This window comes from Triturus cristatus, chromosome 9, assembly GCF_964204655.1.
Source record: "Triturus cristatus chromosome 9, aTriCri1.1, whole genome shotgun sequence".
Taxonomy (NCBI): Eukaryota; Metazoa; Chordata; class Amphibia; order Caudata; family Salamandridae; genus Triturus; species Triturus cristatus.
In genome coordinates, this window is record NC_140592.1 from 760,984,601 (window position 1) to 761,001,994 (window position 17,394).

Sequence of the window (17,394 nt, forward strand, 5' to 3'; positions counted from 1 at the left end):
CTACTCCAACATATTAACTTGCATCCACAACTTTCAGCCTAAGGAAAACATCATATGGTCGGCGAGAGACGCGCACACTGTTCACTTCAAGGGGCACAAACTGCCTCTGTATCAAGACTTCTCGGCCCTGAAGCTTCAGAAGTGTGAAGTATTGCGATCAGTCACAGAGTTTCTCAGACACAAATGAGCAGCATACTGCTGGGGCTGCCCGTTCTACATTATCTTCCGTTGGAAGGACAAGCTCCACAAAGTCAGGACACTGGTAGATGCATGACATGACACCACCTGAATATTCCGGATGACACTCCAGACTCTTCATGTAAGAGACCCCGAGTAGCTGAAAAAGGATGTGAGCAATGATGGTGCCCAATTGCGAACTGCTAGCGGGGCAAACCCGGACCTCACAACCAAAGCCCTCAAATTTCAAGCAGTTATTGACAGCCTTGCCGGAGACACTGACCCCGCAGAAGTGGACTGACTACGACTTTGTACCTGCTACATGGAAGGGTACCCTGCCTTTAACTAGCAAACCCTTTGTCCACGAAGGAACCAGAGGGCACGGGAGCAGTAGACCCCTGGACACCCCACTAGATGTGGATGGATGGAGCCTCAATTCTGGAATCCCCTTCCGGAAGCTCTTACTTGACACAAATGTTCATAGGACTACTAAGGTGTTCTTATGTTTTTGTTGAGGGAAGGACTGTACTCACTCTAACCATTTAGCCACTTGGGACTCAGAAAATGCCGGAAATGCCATATTCTATACATTTACAGCCTATGAGGCCTACCTGAGACATTCCTGGCTCCACAGAGCGAAGGTATAACGATATAAGCACCCCACACACACACAAACCTTAAAATAATCAGCCTCAATATACGAGGCCTCAATAGCCCAGTCAAGAGGAAAGCAGTACTCTCGCTGCTGGAGCATGCTGGGGATGATTTACCATATTCAGGAAATATTGGTGTCTCAGGACTGGCATAGAATGAAGTCACAACATTTCCCACACCAATACTTCTCAACTGGTCCTGCTAAGAAAGCGGGTGGTAGCCATCCTGTTCTCACGTTTCTTCCAGGGGACGATAGTATCCAAGGTAGCTGAGATATGGGGTAGACTACTGGCCCTTTGTGTCCAAGTCAGGGGGATCTCACTCACAATAGCAGCCATCTATGCACCAAATGACAACCAGGAGAGATTCCTAAAGCAAGCAACACTGGACACACTAGAGTCACCTGATCAACCAATCCTGATAGGAGGGGATCTTAATCTTATGATGAATAATGTACTAGGCAGATCTGGACAATGCTTTGGACAAGCGGAAACTCTGTCAAAGGGGGGCAGGTTATGGCTACAGGAGGTGAGGCTTGCCAGCATATGGTAGATGATGTACCAAACACACCAGAGATTACACATACTACTCCTCTGCCAACAAAATCTATGGCCGCATTACCCCCTTCCTTGGGTCACAGACAGTGCAGTCCAGCATCCAGGAGATTTCGATAGAGCCCATGGCACTACCAGATCATGCCCGCTGGTCCTCACCCTCTGTAAAGGGGCTCCAAAACAGTCAATAGGCCCATGGAGACTATGGTTCAATCCACTCCACTTACCGGACACAGTACACAATCTGACGTGAACTGACAGAATTTATGGCCACTAATGATACTGGAGTTACTCTCTGGGAGACATTGAAGGTTGTGATGAGTAGGAACATTTCTGCTATATCTGCAGCTGACAAATTCTGAACGGAAAAGAGTTCAGAACTAGAAGGAAGGGTCAAAGAACTAGAAATAATACACAAACAAACTGGGGCGCTGTTTTGCAAATTTGAAGAGGAACACAACAGTTGTTTATTAATTAAATATACAGAAAAATGGCTAATAGCTGCTGCTCACGCCATTCTTACAGTATTTGGGGCCTGCAATAGCCTGAGTTGTCCCACTTGTAGGAGTGTGATGGTTAGTAGTTCTGTTGGTAGTGTCACTGGTAACACAGGCGGGGGCAAGGTGTGGTGCAAGCTGCAGTGACCTCCTGACGAGGGCCCTGGCACTTATTGTTTTACAAACTAAGCACTGTGTCAAAGTCTGATTATAAATAATAATCCCAGTCCCCCAAAATGAGTGCTGGTGGCCACCACCAGCCCAGGTCAAGCACTGCATGCTTGGTCAATCAGACCACACCCTTGGGTTGCTTGAAGCTGCAGTTCTAATGCATATTTTATTGCTGCTGAATTTGTAGTGAAGAAAAGAAAAGGATAATATAGGATTCTCTGTTTCTGCGTCTATAAAAGCAGCTAAACATTCTCAGAAGTTAGTATGTGAAAGGATAATGTTACTTACCCAGTAAGCATCTGTTCTTGGCATGTAGAGCTGTAGATTCACATGCTTTGCATACTCCTTTTCTTCGAAGAAGTATTTCCTAGTCACGAGGTAAGGTGATTCATCCTTTCGTGATAGTGTGCATGGTCATCGACTCCATTGCTAGATTGTTTTCCCGCAAGAGGGTTAGAGATGGCCATGCATATAAATGTATAATGAAGAACTGCAACAACTACAGGTACCCGGGGAGGCGGGTGGGCGCATGTGAATCTACAGCTCTTCATGCCAAGAACAGATGCTTACTGGGTACGTAACATTATCCGTTTGAGGCATGTGTGCTGTAGATACACATGCTTTGTATAGACTATAAAGCAGTATACTCCCAAAGCGGAGGCTAACCTGTAGATGTTGCAGTTTTTTGGAACAGTGTTTTAAGTACTGCTTGGCCTACATTAGCCTAATGTCATGCTAACACATCTACACAATAGTGTTTGATAAATGTGTGTGGTGTAGACCATGTAGCTGCTTTACATATGTCAGCTAGAGGGATTTTACCTGAAAAGTCCACAGGCGTCCCTATTTTGCAAGTGGAATGCGCTCTAGGGGGTATAGTCAAAGTCCTTTTGGCTTAAGCATAGCATGTTTGAATGCATTTAACATTCCATTTCGCAATACCAGATTTAGAAATAGGATTGCCTTTATGAGGTGGAGCAAATGCTACAAACAGTTGTTTTGTTTTGCGGAAGTCCTTTGTCCTATCTATATAGTACAATAAAGCTCTTTTAACGTCAAGCATGTGAAGAGCGCGTTCTGCTACGGAATCAGGTTGAGGAAAGAAAACTGGTAACTCAACCAATCGGTTCATATGAAAAGCAGAAACTGCTTTGGGAAGGAAATTGTTGGTACGGAGAACTATACTGTCTTTGTGTAGCTGAAAGAAAGCTTCCTCTAGAGTTAATGCCTGTAGCTCACCAACTCTCCTCAGTGATGTGATGGCAACGAGGAAAGCTACTTTACATGAGAGGAATTGTAAAGGGCATTTGTGTAATGGTTCAAAAAGTGGACCCATGAGCCTTGTGAGGACAATGTTGAGATTCCACACTGGAGCAGGAGGAATCCTTGGTGGTATTACCCTATTTAAACCTTCCATGAAGGCCTTGATTACTGGAACTCTGAAAAGTGACAGATGTTGCCTATTTTGTAAGTATGCAGCTACAGGTGCAAACAAATAGATCTGTAAGCCAGTCCTGTTCATTGTAAATGTAACAAATAACAAAAAATGTTTTGAATAGAAGCATCTAAATGATTGATTTTGCTGTTATTGCAATATACAGCAATTCTTTTCCATTTTGTAGCATAGAAAGCTCTGGTGGTAGGTGTTCTTGCTTCTTTCAGAAAATTCATACAGTCTTGTGGTAAATTTAAGTAATCAAACTCTATGAGTTCAGGAGCCAAATCGCTAAATTCAGTTCTTTGGGATTTGGATGTCTGATTTCTCCATGGTTCTGTGTGAGGAGACTGGAGGTCAGGTGTAGTTTTTGCTGTAGAACAAGTGACAACTCCAACAGGGTGGTGTACCATGGCTGGCGAGCACATGTGGGAGCTACCAAAATTAGTGTGAAAGATGTTTGCCTGACCTTCTGAACCACCCATGGAATGAGAGGGAGAGGCGGTGTAGTGGAGACGGAGTTCCAGGTACACACATTGCTATGTTAGCATAAGCGTCTTAGATTTAAAACGCCATCTTGCCACTTTTGCAGCTTTTGCACATGACACTGCAGGTAGCTGTTATTATATGTTTTTGAATTCATGTTGATCGGTCCACGCTCTAGCCATAACACGCACACAACTGCAAATATCTGAAACTCGAGTGCCTTTAATATTGCAGTTTGCATGCATGATTCAGACACTTTGGGGAGAAGACCTTTTCCAGACACAGAGCAAAGCTGATCCTGTGATGTGATTCACCTAAGCTGATATTTACGGTATGGGGTTCCCCATTCTAACCTAGAGACCTTCTATTAGTTTAATAATACTAGCTTACTAGCGAAGGGAGGGTGGTTGTATTCCACTATCATTTGTAATATGATTTCTCCCTACATTTTCTATGGTATTGTAACAATGCTGATGGTTTTATTTTTAATCATCTGTCTGCTTATGTTAGCCAAAGTACTGCATCTTAGGACACGTAGTTTATAAAATAAACATTTTAAGCTTTACAGTGTCTTTGATTACTCTTGTTGTGGACTGATATGAGAATAATAACAAACAGGGTTTTCTGATTCCCACCATTCCTGAGAGTACTCTAAGTCGCTTGTTCTGGGTTGTCTAATCATTGGTAGCTTCGAGATGATACGGAGAACGAATGTGACACTGATGCTAGTCGGATAGGGGTTCTGGGTACTGAGGTGAGTTTTTGGTACACCGCAATTCACTGAGGTCCTGGTTTCCTGCGCATAGTTCTGTGCATGAGCAGAATCCCTGCAACAGCGGAAAAGCATAGGCAACTATCCCTGACCAGTTCATCCATAGGGCATGGCCCTTTAAACGTGGGTGTGGGTACCTGGAGCTGAAGTTTGGGCATTTTGCGTTTTTGGCTGTGGCGAATAGGTCTATTTGTGGGAATCCCCACTGTTGGAAGTACGGAAGGAGAACTAGGGGGTGAATTTGTTGCCTTCTTCTGCAGAAGAGATCGGTAATTTGATTGTTTACTTTTGGGAGACGTTCTGCCAGAAGATAAATCCTGTAAAGGATCGCCCAATTCCAAAGGGCTTGAGAGAGGCATGACAGTTGGAGAGAGAGAGTGTCCCACCCTGTTTTTGTACATAGTACATTGCTGTCATGTTGTCCATCCGGACTAGGACAGTTTTGGCTATGAGATGAGTTTGAAAAGCTTTTTGTGCTAGGGAGCTAGCTAAGAGTTCTAAATGGTTGATGTGGAGAGTTTTCTGCTTGTTGCTCCACATGCCTTGTATTATGTAATCTTTTAGGTGAGCCCCCCAACCTGTTTGAGATGCGTCTGCCGTGAGCACGATATGTGAAACAGGGTCGATGAAAGGCAGCCCTGCTGATAGGTTTTGTGGGTTCCACCACTGCAGAGAGCGATGTGTATGGCCGTCTACCAACACTAGATAGGTTAACAGACCCTGTGATTGATTCCACTGATGTGCTAAGCACTCTTTCATGTGAAGCCTTGCATGGGCTACAATTGCTATGCAAGACGCCATCATTCCCTGTAGTTGCATGAACACTCTGGATGATAATGGTGAGTTAGGCTGAAACTGTTGAATGGCAGCCTGAATATTGTGTATTCTCGCTACATAGGAAGAAGAGGCTAGAGCTTGACTGTGTCTAGAGTGGCTTCTAGATAAGACTGCATCTGTGAGGGGTGCAGGTGAGACTTTTGTGAATTGATGGTGAAGCCCAGTAGATGAAGTAGATCTATTGTGATCTGTGTGTGCTGCTAACAGTTTTGGTGAGTACTGGCTTTGATGAGCCAGTCATCTAGGTAGGGGAAGCCGAGAAGTTGTTGTATTCTAAGATGAGCAGCGACAACTGCCAGACATTTGGTAAAAACTCTGGGCGCAGTAGTCACTCTGAAGGGAAGTACCTTGAACTGGTAGTGCTTGCCTGCTATCACAAATCTCAGGTATTTGCGATGAGCTGGATGAATTGGAACATGAAAATATGCGCCTTTCAAATATAGAGAAGACAAAGTCTGCTGTTTGTAAAAATGGGAGTACTTGTTGCAGTGTCACCATGTGAAAATGCTCTGACAGTATGTAATGGTTTAGCTCTCAGATTTAGAATAGGTCTTAGGGAACCGTCCTTTTTTGGGATGATAAAGTACAGAGAGTAAATACCTGAGCCCTGGTACTGGTTTGGAACTGTCTCTATTGCTCTTTTAGCAAAAGGGACTGGACCTCTTGTTTTAACAAGTGTATGTGTTCTGGAGATAACTTGTGAGAGCGAGGTGAAATGTTTGGGGGATTGCTGGTAAGCTCCAGGCAATAACCATGTTGGATAATTCCAAGCACCCATATGTCTGATGTTATAGATTGCCAAATGGAGAGGAATTGCTGAAGTCTTCCCCCAACAGGTGTGGTATAATCGGGTGAAGCGAGGGCAAGCCACTGTTTGTTGGGGGAAGGAGAGTTACGGGGTGCTTTACCCTCACCCCTACCCTTGAAGTTGTTGCCTCTATAACCTCCTCAGAATAAACCTCTGGAGGGAGAGGTCTGATTCTTACCTTTGTAAGCTGAGGTATTTTGATCTGGGGATGTGGTCTTTGACCCTCCTCTGTAGAAGGAGCGACAAAAGGAACCTCTGTTGGATACTGTCTGAAGTGCTCCCCTAGATTTAGCAACTTCAGTGTCCTTTTTCATCTTTTCTAACACCTGGTCAACTTTAGGTCCTAATAGGTGTTCCTTATCAAATGGTGTGGTAAGGATGGATTGTTGGACCTCAGGTTTAAAACCTGAAATTCTTAACCTAGAGTGTCTCCTGCGCAGGATGCTGGTGTTAATCTCTCTAGCTGCGGTGTCTGCAGCATCTAGAGCACAACAAATTGAGGAATTAGAAATGAGCTTACCCTCATTCACTAAGTCCTGTGCTTTAGCCTTATGCTCATCTGGGAGATATTGGAGCAACTGTTCCATTTCGTCCCAGTGTGCTCTGTCATATCTGGCTAAAAGGCCTTGAGTATTCGCAATGCGCCATTGATTCCTGCCTGAGCGGCTACGCGCTTGCCAGAAGCGTCAATTTATTTGGACTCTTTGTCTGGCGGAGGACAATCCCCGGATGTTTGAGAATTTGCTCTTTTACTAGCATTTGATACGACTAGGGAATCTAATGGCACTTGTCCTTTGATAAAGATGGGGTCTGTAGGAGAGGCCTTATATTTTTTGTCCACTTTAGGTGTTAAGATGCGGGCTCCTACTGGATCTTGAAAAATCTCATCAGCATGTCGCATCATGCCCTTAAGCATTGGAAGTGATTGTGATGACCTGTGTGTAGTTGCCAATGTCTCAAACAAAAAATGTTCTTCTAGTGGTTCTTTGTGGAGTTCTATCCCATGGTAATGTGCAGCCCTGGCAATGAGTTCCTGGTTTGATGCATTGGCGCCTGGAGGAGATGGTTTGGCTGGGTAAAGGTCTGGATCTGTATCACCTGGGGGATCCAGTGTGTAATCTGTCCATGGGTCTGTTGGAATATTCATCCCCCCATCATCTGCATCATCATCGGTATGAGTTTGAGGAGAATCTTGAGGTGTAATTTGCGAAGGATTCTTAGGTGGTGATAGAGGTGCTGGAGGTAGAGGCGATGGTATATGAAAGGGACTTGTAGCTACAGAATTTTTCTTCAAGGGGATTTTGTAAGTGTCCTATTCTTGAAGCTTGTGTTTCTGAGGTGGCTTTACGTGAATATGGCCGGTGTCAGGGTTAATATGCAACTTCTTTTGCTTCAGATCGGGTGGAGTAGTGTCCAATTTCGGATCCGAAGGGGTCTTTTTGTGTTTTGGCACAGAAGTTTTCAGTGCCAACGTTTTCAGTGCCGATGTAGGCTGGCCTTTCGGCGCGTACGATTTCGGCTCCGAAGGCTGCTTGGCTTTCGGCGCAGGGAATTTTGGCTCTGAGACGGACTTAGTGTCGGTGCCGAGCCGGAAGGCGGGGCTTTTGAAACATCATCTCGGTGCTGACTTTGGCTAGGAGGCAGAGGTGGTGCAGAAGCTTTGTGTTTTTTGGGAGTTTGTAAGGGCAAGGAGTCTTCTGTACTCACGTCACCTTGTCCCTGCGTCAGTTCTTCGGCGTCAAGGTCTATCTCGAGCTCCGAATCTGAGTCAGGTTCGGAAAAGGCTTCCTCTTGCTCTGTCGCTGATGCCTCGATGTCTTCTTGGCCGGAGTTTTCACCAAAGATGTCCGGCGTGTCTTTGATGCTTTGATGCTGCATCTCACAACGTCAAGCCGGACGATCGCGAAGAGTCTTTTTTGATCGGAACGATCTGCAAGCGTCACAGTCTTCTTCGTTGTGCTCCGGAGACAAGCACAAGTTGCACACCTTGTGTAAGTCAGTGCGCAGATACTTCACGTGGCACTGAGGACAGAATTTAAATTGAGTCCGATCCATAGACGGAGAGCTGACCGGGCGCGGTTAGACCTCGAAGGCCGTCTAGGAAGCTTTCCGATTAAAAGTCAAATCTGATGTCGAAACGATATGCGGAGAATTGGGAAACTCGTACGGAAACAATACCATCAAGGGTAGAGAGGTTTGCGTGTCAAAGGGAACACGAAGAACGGTTTCGAACCAGAGCGCAGCAATACGTGTCCGAACCCGATGGCGGAAAAAAACAATCTAACAATGGAGTCGATGACCATGCGCACTATCACCAAAATGAGGAGACCTATTGACTAGGAAAGACTTTTTCGAAGAAAAACAACTTGCAAACATCCGGACCCAAAACTAGATGGCAGGAGTATGCAAAGCATGTGTATCTACAGCACACATGCCTCAAACACATTATTTCAAAATGTTAAAAGTGCAATTTATTGCTCCTAGAATGTCATTCTTCATCTTCTTCCCAAGGTATAAATATCAAATGTTAATACTGTGTTCTTCAAAAGCTGGAGCTTTTGTTAATAGTTTCAAGTAACTTACCGCAGCATTGTTTCCTGCTTTTTTTCAATTTCTGCATCTTCTTCTTCTCGCACTGCTAGAAACTGTTCGTTTAGGTCTTTGCTTTCACTCGCGAACTTCTCATTCAAAAATTCAGCTTTCTCTATGTTTTCCTTCACCTAAACAGCAAAAACATTGTGTTTAATTTACCAATCTGTAACTATATAATTGTGCTTTGGGGGACTGGCATTAGCAGTCTTGGGAGCTACAGCAGGCCCTCAAAGGGCCAGATTTAAAAAGGCCAGTGTAGTGTTTTAAAAAGTGAAACAAACCAGTGCAAAGTCTTGAATTGGGATTAACTTTTCAGTGCAAATCTTGAGTTGGCCTAGATATTTGCACTAAAATAAAATAAAGTAACATTTTGCAGTACCTTGCTTTAAAGGGGCTGTTCCATGAGTTATACATGAGTGTTTCCATGCAACCACCTATGAAATTTTATGCAAAGCCCTATCTACTAAAAAGGTAGGAAGGACTTAGCGGCGAAAATGTTATTTTCGCAAAGCTTTTCTAACTTTGCATGTGTGTTGTAATATCCAGGGGTGTGTGTGTGGAGCAAGGCAGCCTAAAGCATGCAGAGGTTCACAGCAGCACCACCATATCTTTGTAATTATAGTGCTGTGCTGTTGTCTTGCTTTCACACAATACAATGCAGCAACTTTAGTTGCCCGGCTATGTCGGATCAGCTTTATGTAAATCTGGCCCAAAGTATGAACGGCTTGATTCTATCAATGATTAGTGCACCACTGGTCTGGTCATGAAGTCTTAGCAAATCAACCAAATTGCATCTCCGTTACCCCGCACATTACAGTACATAAAAAGCACATAGTAACCTAGGGGGTATGGTGTTGATTTCAGAGCTGCATGGGCTGAGCAAAGACATTGATTCACCAAACAAAACTGGAGCACAGTGGAAGTAACATCACACAGATTTTGGTCCCCTTACGACAAAACATGGTTGACATCTTAGCTAACGCTAAGTCCCTCAACAGCCATCTGTGTCCATCAAACACCAGAAAAGTGGTATCTAAGAGAATTTAGCACAATTTTGTAATGCAAATTACACCGTTTTTTATTAAAGACTTTTGTCCTTGTATATGTGCATGTGCAACTAATTTAATAACAGGTGTTATTTGTTTTGTTTCTAAAAGTTATTTATATCATTGTAACAAATTAGAGAGTCTTGTAGATTAGGTGGCAATGCAGGCATAGTATATTGAGTCGGTACAGTGTCATGAAAAACCTTCAATATTTAAGATCACGGTTACAATGTAGTAGGCACGGCATGTCATTTATACATCTAAATGTGTTAATTCTTTTTGTAACACCGGCTAGCATCTTACGCAAGACAAACAGTAAGCACTTATAAGAACATTGAAAATATCACGATTGATAACTATATAGGCTGAGAGTGTCTAGCTAGATGTGTTCAGCGGTGTCCAGATATCTCTAGGCCTAAAACGGGCTGGCATAAGCATGCTAAAATTGTCAGACATAGTGTTGCAATATATTAAGTCTTTAATCCAGTTGGCAATAGTAGGCACAGTGCCTCTCCCTCATAGCATTGCGGCTAATCATTTAGCTAGTAATTAGGCCAATGATGTGTATTTGCATGTTGAGGCTAGTGTATCTTTTACAAATCCAATTAATACAACACAAAAAGATGATGTACAGAATGTTGAACATTGTCAAACACTTACCCCCACTACAGATCTGGGTTTAATCCATCGTTATTTTGCTCGCCACGCCATTCCAGTTTGGACCCAGCCATATGCAAATCAGCCCTGACCCTGGTTCCCCATGGAAACAGTCCAGCCCGAACTGCCAAGCCAGGTCCTCCCTGGACTGGAAAACAAGCAAAGAAATTGCAAAATCTGCACTTTTGTAAAAATCCTGCAATTTTTAAAAGAGTGGCCGCAAAATATATTAAAAATAAAAACTGGCGTACACCCTCTCTTTATTGGCTCTGTGCTGCCACTGAGCCAGTAAAGGGAGGGCAAACAGGCCAGCAGGCAGCAGAGGTGTTAAATTCCACTGTCGCCTGCCTTTAAAATGCAGAGCCCCTTTCTGTGTGATTAGCTGCAGCCTGTCTCACACATCTGTGTGCCCCCTGTGGACTCTGCCGGCCCATGATGCCCTGCATGCACAGTTTGTCTGATGCCAAAAAGAGTAGGTTTCATATTGTAATCTTCCCTCTTTTGGCATCAGACACCCTCAGGTTCCAGGTGCTGTGCTACTGGATATTCTGCAACATTACAAACTGTGATATAGCACAGTTTCCAGCAGTGACAGAGCACAGGCCTTCAGTATTTTTGTGGCGGGCGCATTTTTGCCTACTGCAAAAATACAGCAAATTTTGAGGTTTTGGGCCACAATTTTAGCTTTTTTGGCTTTGGGTGGAAAAATTTGCCACCCACAGCCGCAAAATCCTGGGGGGTCTGCACAGTTTTGAGTCGAGTAGAGGAAGCATTGTACATTTTCTTTCTAGCTTCATCCATCTTCTTGCTTTCTTTGTCTGGTGGATCTGAGGTCTTTTTGCTGCGTCTTGCTTTTTCCAGACAGCTGATATAATAACCAAATCTGGTTTCGGCTCAAGGTGCAAAGAGGCTAGATTTTGTTTAGGCAGCTTGTATTTTTGAAATAGATGAATGGTTGCTGATTGAGTCATAGCCAGAGTGAGAAAAGTCTCACCCGAAGAAGAAGTGGTCTTGCCAATGCTCTGGATTAAAGCATCTCCATGATGATGGATATGGCAGTAGGCAGAGCCTCCAAGAGTATGTTTAAATTCGATTATCCTTTTGCCAAGACTTCTCGGAAGGTAATAATGCCAATCAGCAGTGACACTCTAAACAAAGATTCCATTATTGAAGTGTTAGTGTACGAGGAACTAGAATCGCAAAGACTGAAAGATCTGCGAGGCCAAGGGGAAAAAGTCTTCTTCTGACTATACTTCCAGAGGAAGAGGGTGAGGCATCTCTTCTGACCTGTGCTCTCTCGGAGCCACTGACTAAGGCCTTTTTCTAATGGGAAGATTGATGAGGCCTGGAAACCATGTCCCTTGATGAATTTAGCGATGTAAGGTTAATTGGTCTCAAGGCTGTCTGAAGAGAATTCTCTGCTGGAATTGTGCAGGAAAGGTACCAGATAGCCCACAGGAGATGGTGAGAACTGCAACGTTTTCTTGGGAGTTATGTCCTCCACTGAAGAATGCCTATTCATCTAGAATTATAACATCCATCTCCATGACGCTCCAAAGCTAAATGTCTCAAAGCAGATTGCCTCAAAGTCAATGAATGATGCTTCGATGTGAGTTGAATGTGATGGAAGTATCTGGGTTGCTATTTCAACACTGGTGATCATCCCAAGGCTAAGTGGAAATGTTTTGCCATCCATGTCAATCCTTCATCCGGCAGTGATCAGGTTGGGCTCATACCTTTTGCTGACATCCAAAATTCAATCTAAAGTGGAGGCAGGCTTGTCAGGAGTGGCACAACCAGTGATGCCACCTCTTTTCTCACTTCTCTCCTTGGATCTCCCTCATTGAGTGTCCTTTGGAGTCACTGGATCTTGTCCTTCACCAATATGTCTTCTAGTTTTCCTCCCAGTTTAATCCTCTTTCTGTCTTTGAGGGTGCTCTCTGAAATGTTGGTACATAATTGACAGCCCTCTGTAGAATAAGAGACTGGGAGAGCACCAAACAGATCTGATGAGGGGCAGAGAAGGCCTCCTTTTCACCATGGGAAAAACCCCTAACAAATAAGAAAAGCATTCTGACTGAAAACTGTATCTGAAGCAGCCAAAGCTAGCTTGCATTTGCTCTGTAGCATCAAGAGAAGCAGGAACCAGAAGAATTGCGAGAGAATAACTGCCCAAAATGGGCTGTAATGTACCCTGTGATTTCCTAAAGTACCACTCTCAAGAGCCAGAAAGAAAACTGCCTCTGAGAGGCAACTTCCAGTACAAGGCATCATGGAATTAGAAGTTATTAAATTCTCTTAAAGGCAGAGGGTGCTTAGTAAATCTTTTAATACTAAGCCTATCGGGTCTTCTTTTTTCTTTCATTGCAGACCGGTTTAGGCAACATTTTGGTTAAGATAATAAAGTGTAGTTTTGTAAGGAGATATTTTGAAATACTTATAATTCTAGGAACAAATGTGGCCATTGATACCCTTTGGAAGGTGCTTTCTAACACTTGTTACACTGATTTTTACAAATGTTTTTGTATAAAAGTGTATGGTTTAAGTGTTATGGGGTCCCCATATGCAGTGTGGAAATTATTCTAATGTTTATAACTAATAATAAAGAGCCTACGAAGCAGAATAAAGAAAACACAGAAATGAACTGCATTGTCACATTTTACCTTAGACAGTTTATCTTTTAGAATTTCTGCTTGCTTGATACATTCATCTTCCATGCTGGTTAGCTGTGTTTCAAGATAACTCCTAAAAACATAAGAAATCAGATGCAATAAGCCTGACATTGTTTAGAGAACTGTTTGAACATTTTAAAGATATGAATTCAGAGGATATTCAACACACTTTAACAAAGATTAATTTATTAGACACTAACCAACCACTTAAAAAAAACACACTACTCTAAATGTTTCAATTCCTTCGAAGGTTGATGCAATCAAGAAATTAGTTAAGCTGTTCCCTTCTTCAAAGGTGCTATACAAACTGTAAATCACACCATAGGATGTAACAAGAAGGTGCTAACAGAGTAGTTTGGCAGTATGGTTAGGGGATAAGGGCCCAATGCCTCCGGGCATTCGTTTGCGCTTTGCAAATAATCAAATCAAATCAGATGTACTATTCATTTTAGTGGTCACAAACTCTCCAATTCACATAATCAGAAGGTTTATGATTGCTAAAAGTTATTTTGTTTGTATTAAACACATTCAAAGAGTGATTAAAGTTTTACCCAATCCTATAATGGGGTTAGAAATGGATACCAAATTACAATGATAGTTGAAAACAACTGATAAAGTACTGACTGAAGTCGGTGGTAACTCATTCGCAAAATGGAAATGGTCCTCTTGGGATCCCTTCCTCTTTGGGGACCCCGCTTCAGGTGGAGTAGGCGGTGGCCCAAGGAACCATTGCCAACCCTCAATCAAGTTTTTCAAAACTGAAACTCTTCTTTTTCTAAAGCAGCCCTGTTTCCATTAAGGAAATAGGACTGCTTAAAAAAAGTTCTCAATTTTGAAATACAAAGACGAAATGTGTGGCCTGCTGTCTACTGCAGGACACCCAACCATCTAAATGTTTTAGTACATAGACCCTAAATACCTTGTAAAGGCTAACACAATGTTGTGTGTATATCTTTAATGCTGTCATGTACTTTATAATATCCTAAACAATAAAAACGTGAACATCTTTTAACACCAGGCTAAATCCACAAGTCATGAAAAGGTTTCTCAGCAATACAAATTATGAAGTAATCCACTATGGGCCATGGTGCCATTGTGGGTATTTCTAAAGTACACACCTTGCGCAAAGGGCAGCAGATGGCTGTACATTGCAACTTGATACCCAGCTAACAAGTGAGGATGAAAGCACTTACAGTTGTTTTAATAATGAGAACTGAGAAGAGGGGAGATAAGGTATAGTTAGTTTAAAGTACTAGGAAGATTGTAAAGAGGTGGATATTGAGTGCTTTGTTTTCAACAAGACAGCAAAAGGGGAAAGATATGTCGGGGAACGGTAAATTTCAAATATCACGTAGCTAAGGGAGTAAATTACACGAGTCTAGTCTCTCAAATAATATAGGACAATTCTGGAAAGCTTCTCTCCTGAGTAAATCCAATCAACTATCTACACAATTTAAACATATTGTTGAGGAATTTGTCAACAGTGAGTCATTTAGTAAAAACTGTCAGGTTGGAGCTCCTCAGGGTCCGGTTGATGTTAAATATGTCCACCTCCCGATATCCCCGGACTCCAACCAAAAGGTCACGGAGCCCAGAGGCGATCAGGCGAGGGAAGGAAAGGGGAAGGGTCAGCAGGGAAAGGGTTCTGAAATGACAAAAGCAAATGTATACAAACCAAACACAATACAGTCTACTCTCAGTAGGTCTCACTAACGAGAGGTGTTTACTATGTCCCACACCTTCAAACATAAACAACCAAGAACTCAGCCTAACCTGGCCTTAACCACCACAGTGCTTTTTTGACACCCTAAACCTGTCTCAAGCTAAAGCACACTCTGCTAGCGGTTTATAGGAAATGTCGGCTTCCACGGTGAAAGCACCGACGCCAAGAAGTCCGGCGTTGTAGCGCTCCTTCACACTGGGAATATCAACACGCTAGGGTTTTACTCATCACACCTAGTCTTCAATACCCACGTAAGTCCCAATGTCTCGCTAGTACTTAAGGTAAAGCTCCTCCGAGCTTAAGATACAGTTGCGCCTCCATGGGCGCTGCCAAAACACAAATGAGCTCCTCCGAGCTCGTAGGTCTGGATGTTATCCAAACTCGACAGCACGACTAAGCCAAGCCGCTGTCAGGCTAGAAAGGTCAGAAGCGCGGGAGTGCCGCGGTAACGAAATGGTGGGGGGCGGAGGGAATGTGAGCTCAGCCGAGCTCGACCCACCGCGCTCACCTGCTACCCCCGGCTTCGCTCAGACTCCTCCTCCAACTCTCGCCGGGACGCCTAGCTCCGAACGACGGGGGGCTGGACAAGGTCGTCGCGTCTCTCGCCTCTATCCTCGGAAGGCAACTCCCGCCTGGACGCCAAGCTCCGAGAGACGGGGGATGCAGATTCGGATTCAAAATAACGCACGCCTTCTGCCGTGCGCGACGTCCTTTATATAGACGCCTACTTCCTGGTGCTAGTGCTGCTGGGATTCGTAGTTTTAGACGCTAGGCAGGCGCCAGGGTCCGCGATTCCTCACAGTATGTCCCCTCCCCTAGCGCCTCCTAGATCCTGGCTTCATCGGATTCCTCAAGTAGAACCTCCTCACCGCCGCCGGGGCATGAACCGCTACCGAAGGTTCCCACGAGTCCTCTTCCGCGGAATACCCCTTCCAGGACACCAGGAACCACAACTTGCCACCACGATATTTAGCGTCGCGGATGCTCCGGACTTCATATTCCAAGCCACCATCCACCCAAACCGGAGGAGGCACCCTTCGTGCGGCAGACACCGCTGGTTTCAGCAAACTGCAGTGAAAAACCGGGTAGATCCGCAGGGAACTTGGCAACCGGAGTTTGTATGCCACAGGATTAATTTTTCTTGCGATCCGGTAAGGCCCAATGAACCTAGGGTGGAAGACACTACGCCACTTAAACCGTATATACTTGGTGGATAGCCAAACCCTATCTCCCACTGCATACGATGGGCCATCGATTCTCCTACGGTCCTCCCATCTTTTATAGTTGTGCTTCGCAGCCTGTAGCGCCCGTTGCGTTTTCCTGTGAAGAGAACGCAAGGTCCTCAACCGGGACTGAACGGCAGGTTGATTGCCCACCCCCTCTGGTAAGGACACCGGTAGTGTTTTCGCGTCGTACCCGAAGTTGGCCCTGAACGGGGATACCCCAATCGAACTGTGCCATGCTCCGTTGTACGCCAGCTCGGCCATCCACAGCATAGACACCCACGAGTCTTGTGACTGTGACACGTAACATCTCAGATATTGTTTCAGCGTTTGGTTGAGACGCTCAGTTTGGCCATCGGATTGAGGATGGAAGCTGGTGGATGTTGCTGACTCAATCTGTAACGCCTTGCACCATGTTTTCCAGAAGCTGGCTACGAATTGGGGGCCCCTATCCGACACAATGACCGCCGGCAATCCGTGCAGGCGTACCACATGGGTTAACAACAGTTGTGCCGTCTGCCCCGCCGTGGGGAGATTGTGACACGGAATAAAATGCCCCATTTTGGTCAGGCTGTCCACCACCACCAGGATGGCCGAATATCCATCTTCAGCGGGTAATCCTGTGATGAAATCCAGGCTTATATTCCTCCACGGCTGCTGCGGCGTGGGTAACGGGAGCAGCTTCCCTTTTCGTTTTCCTCGCTCGCTCTTGTGACGTGCACACACCTCGCAAGCGTTGACCCATAGACGGACGTCTTTGTTAATCTTTTCCCACCAGAAATGCCTGGTCAACGCCTCAGTTGTCTTGCGAATACCCGGGTGACCCGCCAAAGGCGAGACGTGGCACCAATGAAAGGCCTTCATTCTAAGAGCCTTGGTGGGAACGAACAACCGCTGTCTGTACAAGGGGAGCCCTTCTTGGATGGAGCGTACCCCCTCCTTGGCGCCCCACCTTTTCCACTCGTCCACAGAGCGACTACTTCGTATCTCTTCCAAGAACTCGTCCGCTCTCACGATACAGATCACCTTGGCGGGATCGATGATTGCCAGGGGGGCCGGCGTACCGCCCCCGTCCCTCAGCGCCTGTCTA

The 17,394-nt window shown here is 44.7% G+C and overlaps 1 protein-coding gene across 1 annotated transcript in view; it reads right to left on the reverse strand.

Annotated features, from left to right (window-relative positions):
• Positions 1 to 17,394, reverse strand: part of CCDC175 (coiled-coil domain containing 175) — a 269,138-nt gene that overhangs the window by 89,086 nt on the left and 162,658 nt on the right. The window contains exons 8-9 of the mRNA XM_085628003.1: positions 13,350 to 13,431; positions 8,975 to 9,111 (exon numbers count right to left, since the gene is read on the reverse strand). Coding sequence (XP_085484129.1) covers positions 8,975 to 9,111; positions 13,350 to 13,431 — 219 coding nt within the window. The remainder of the gene's footprint in view (positions 1 to 8,974; positions 9,112 to 13,349; positions 13,432 to 17,394) is intronic.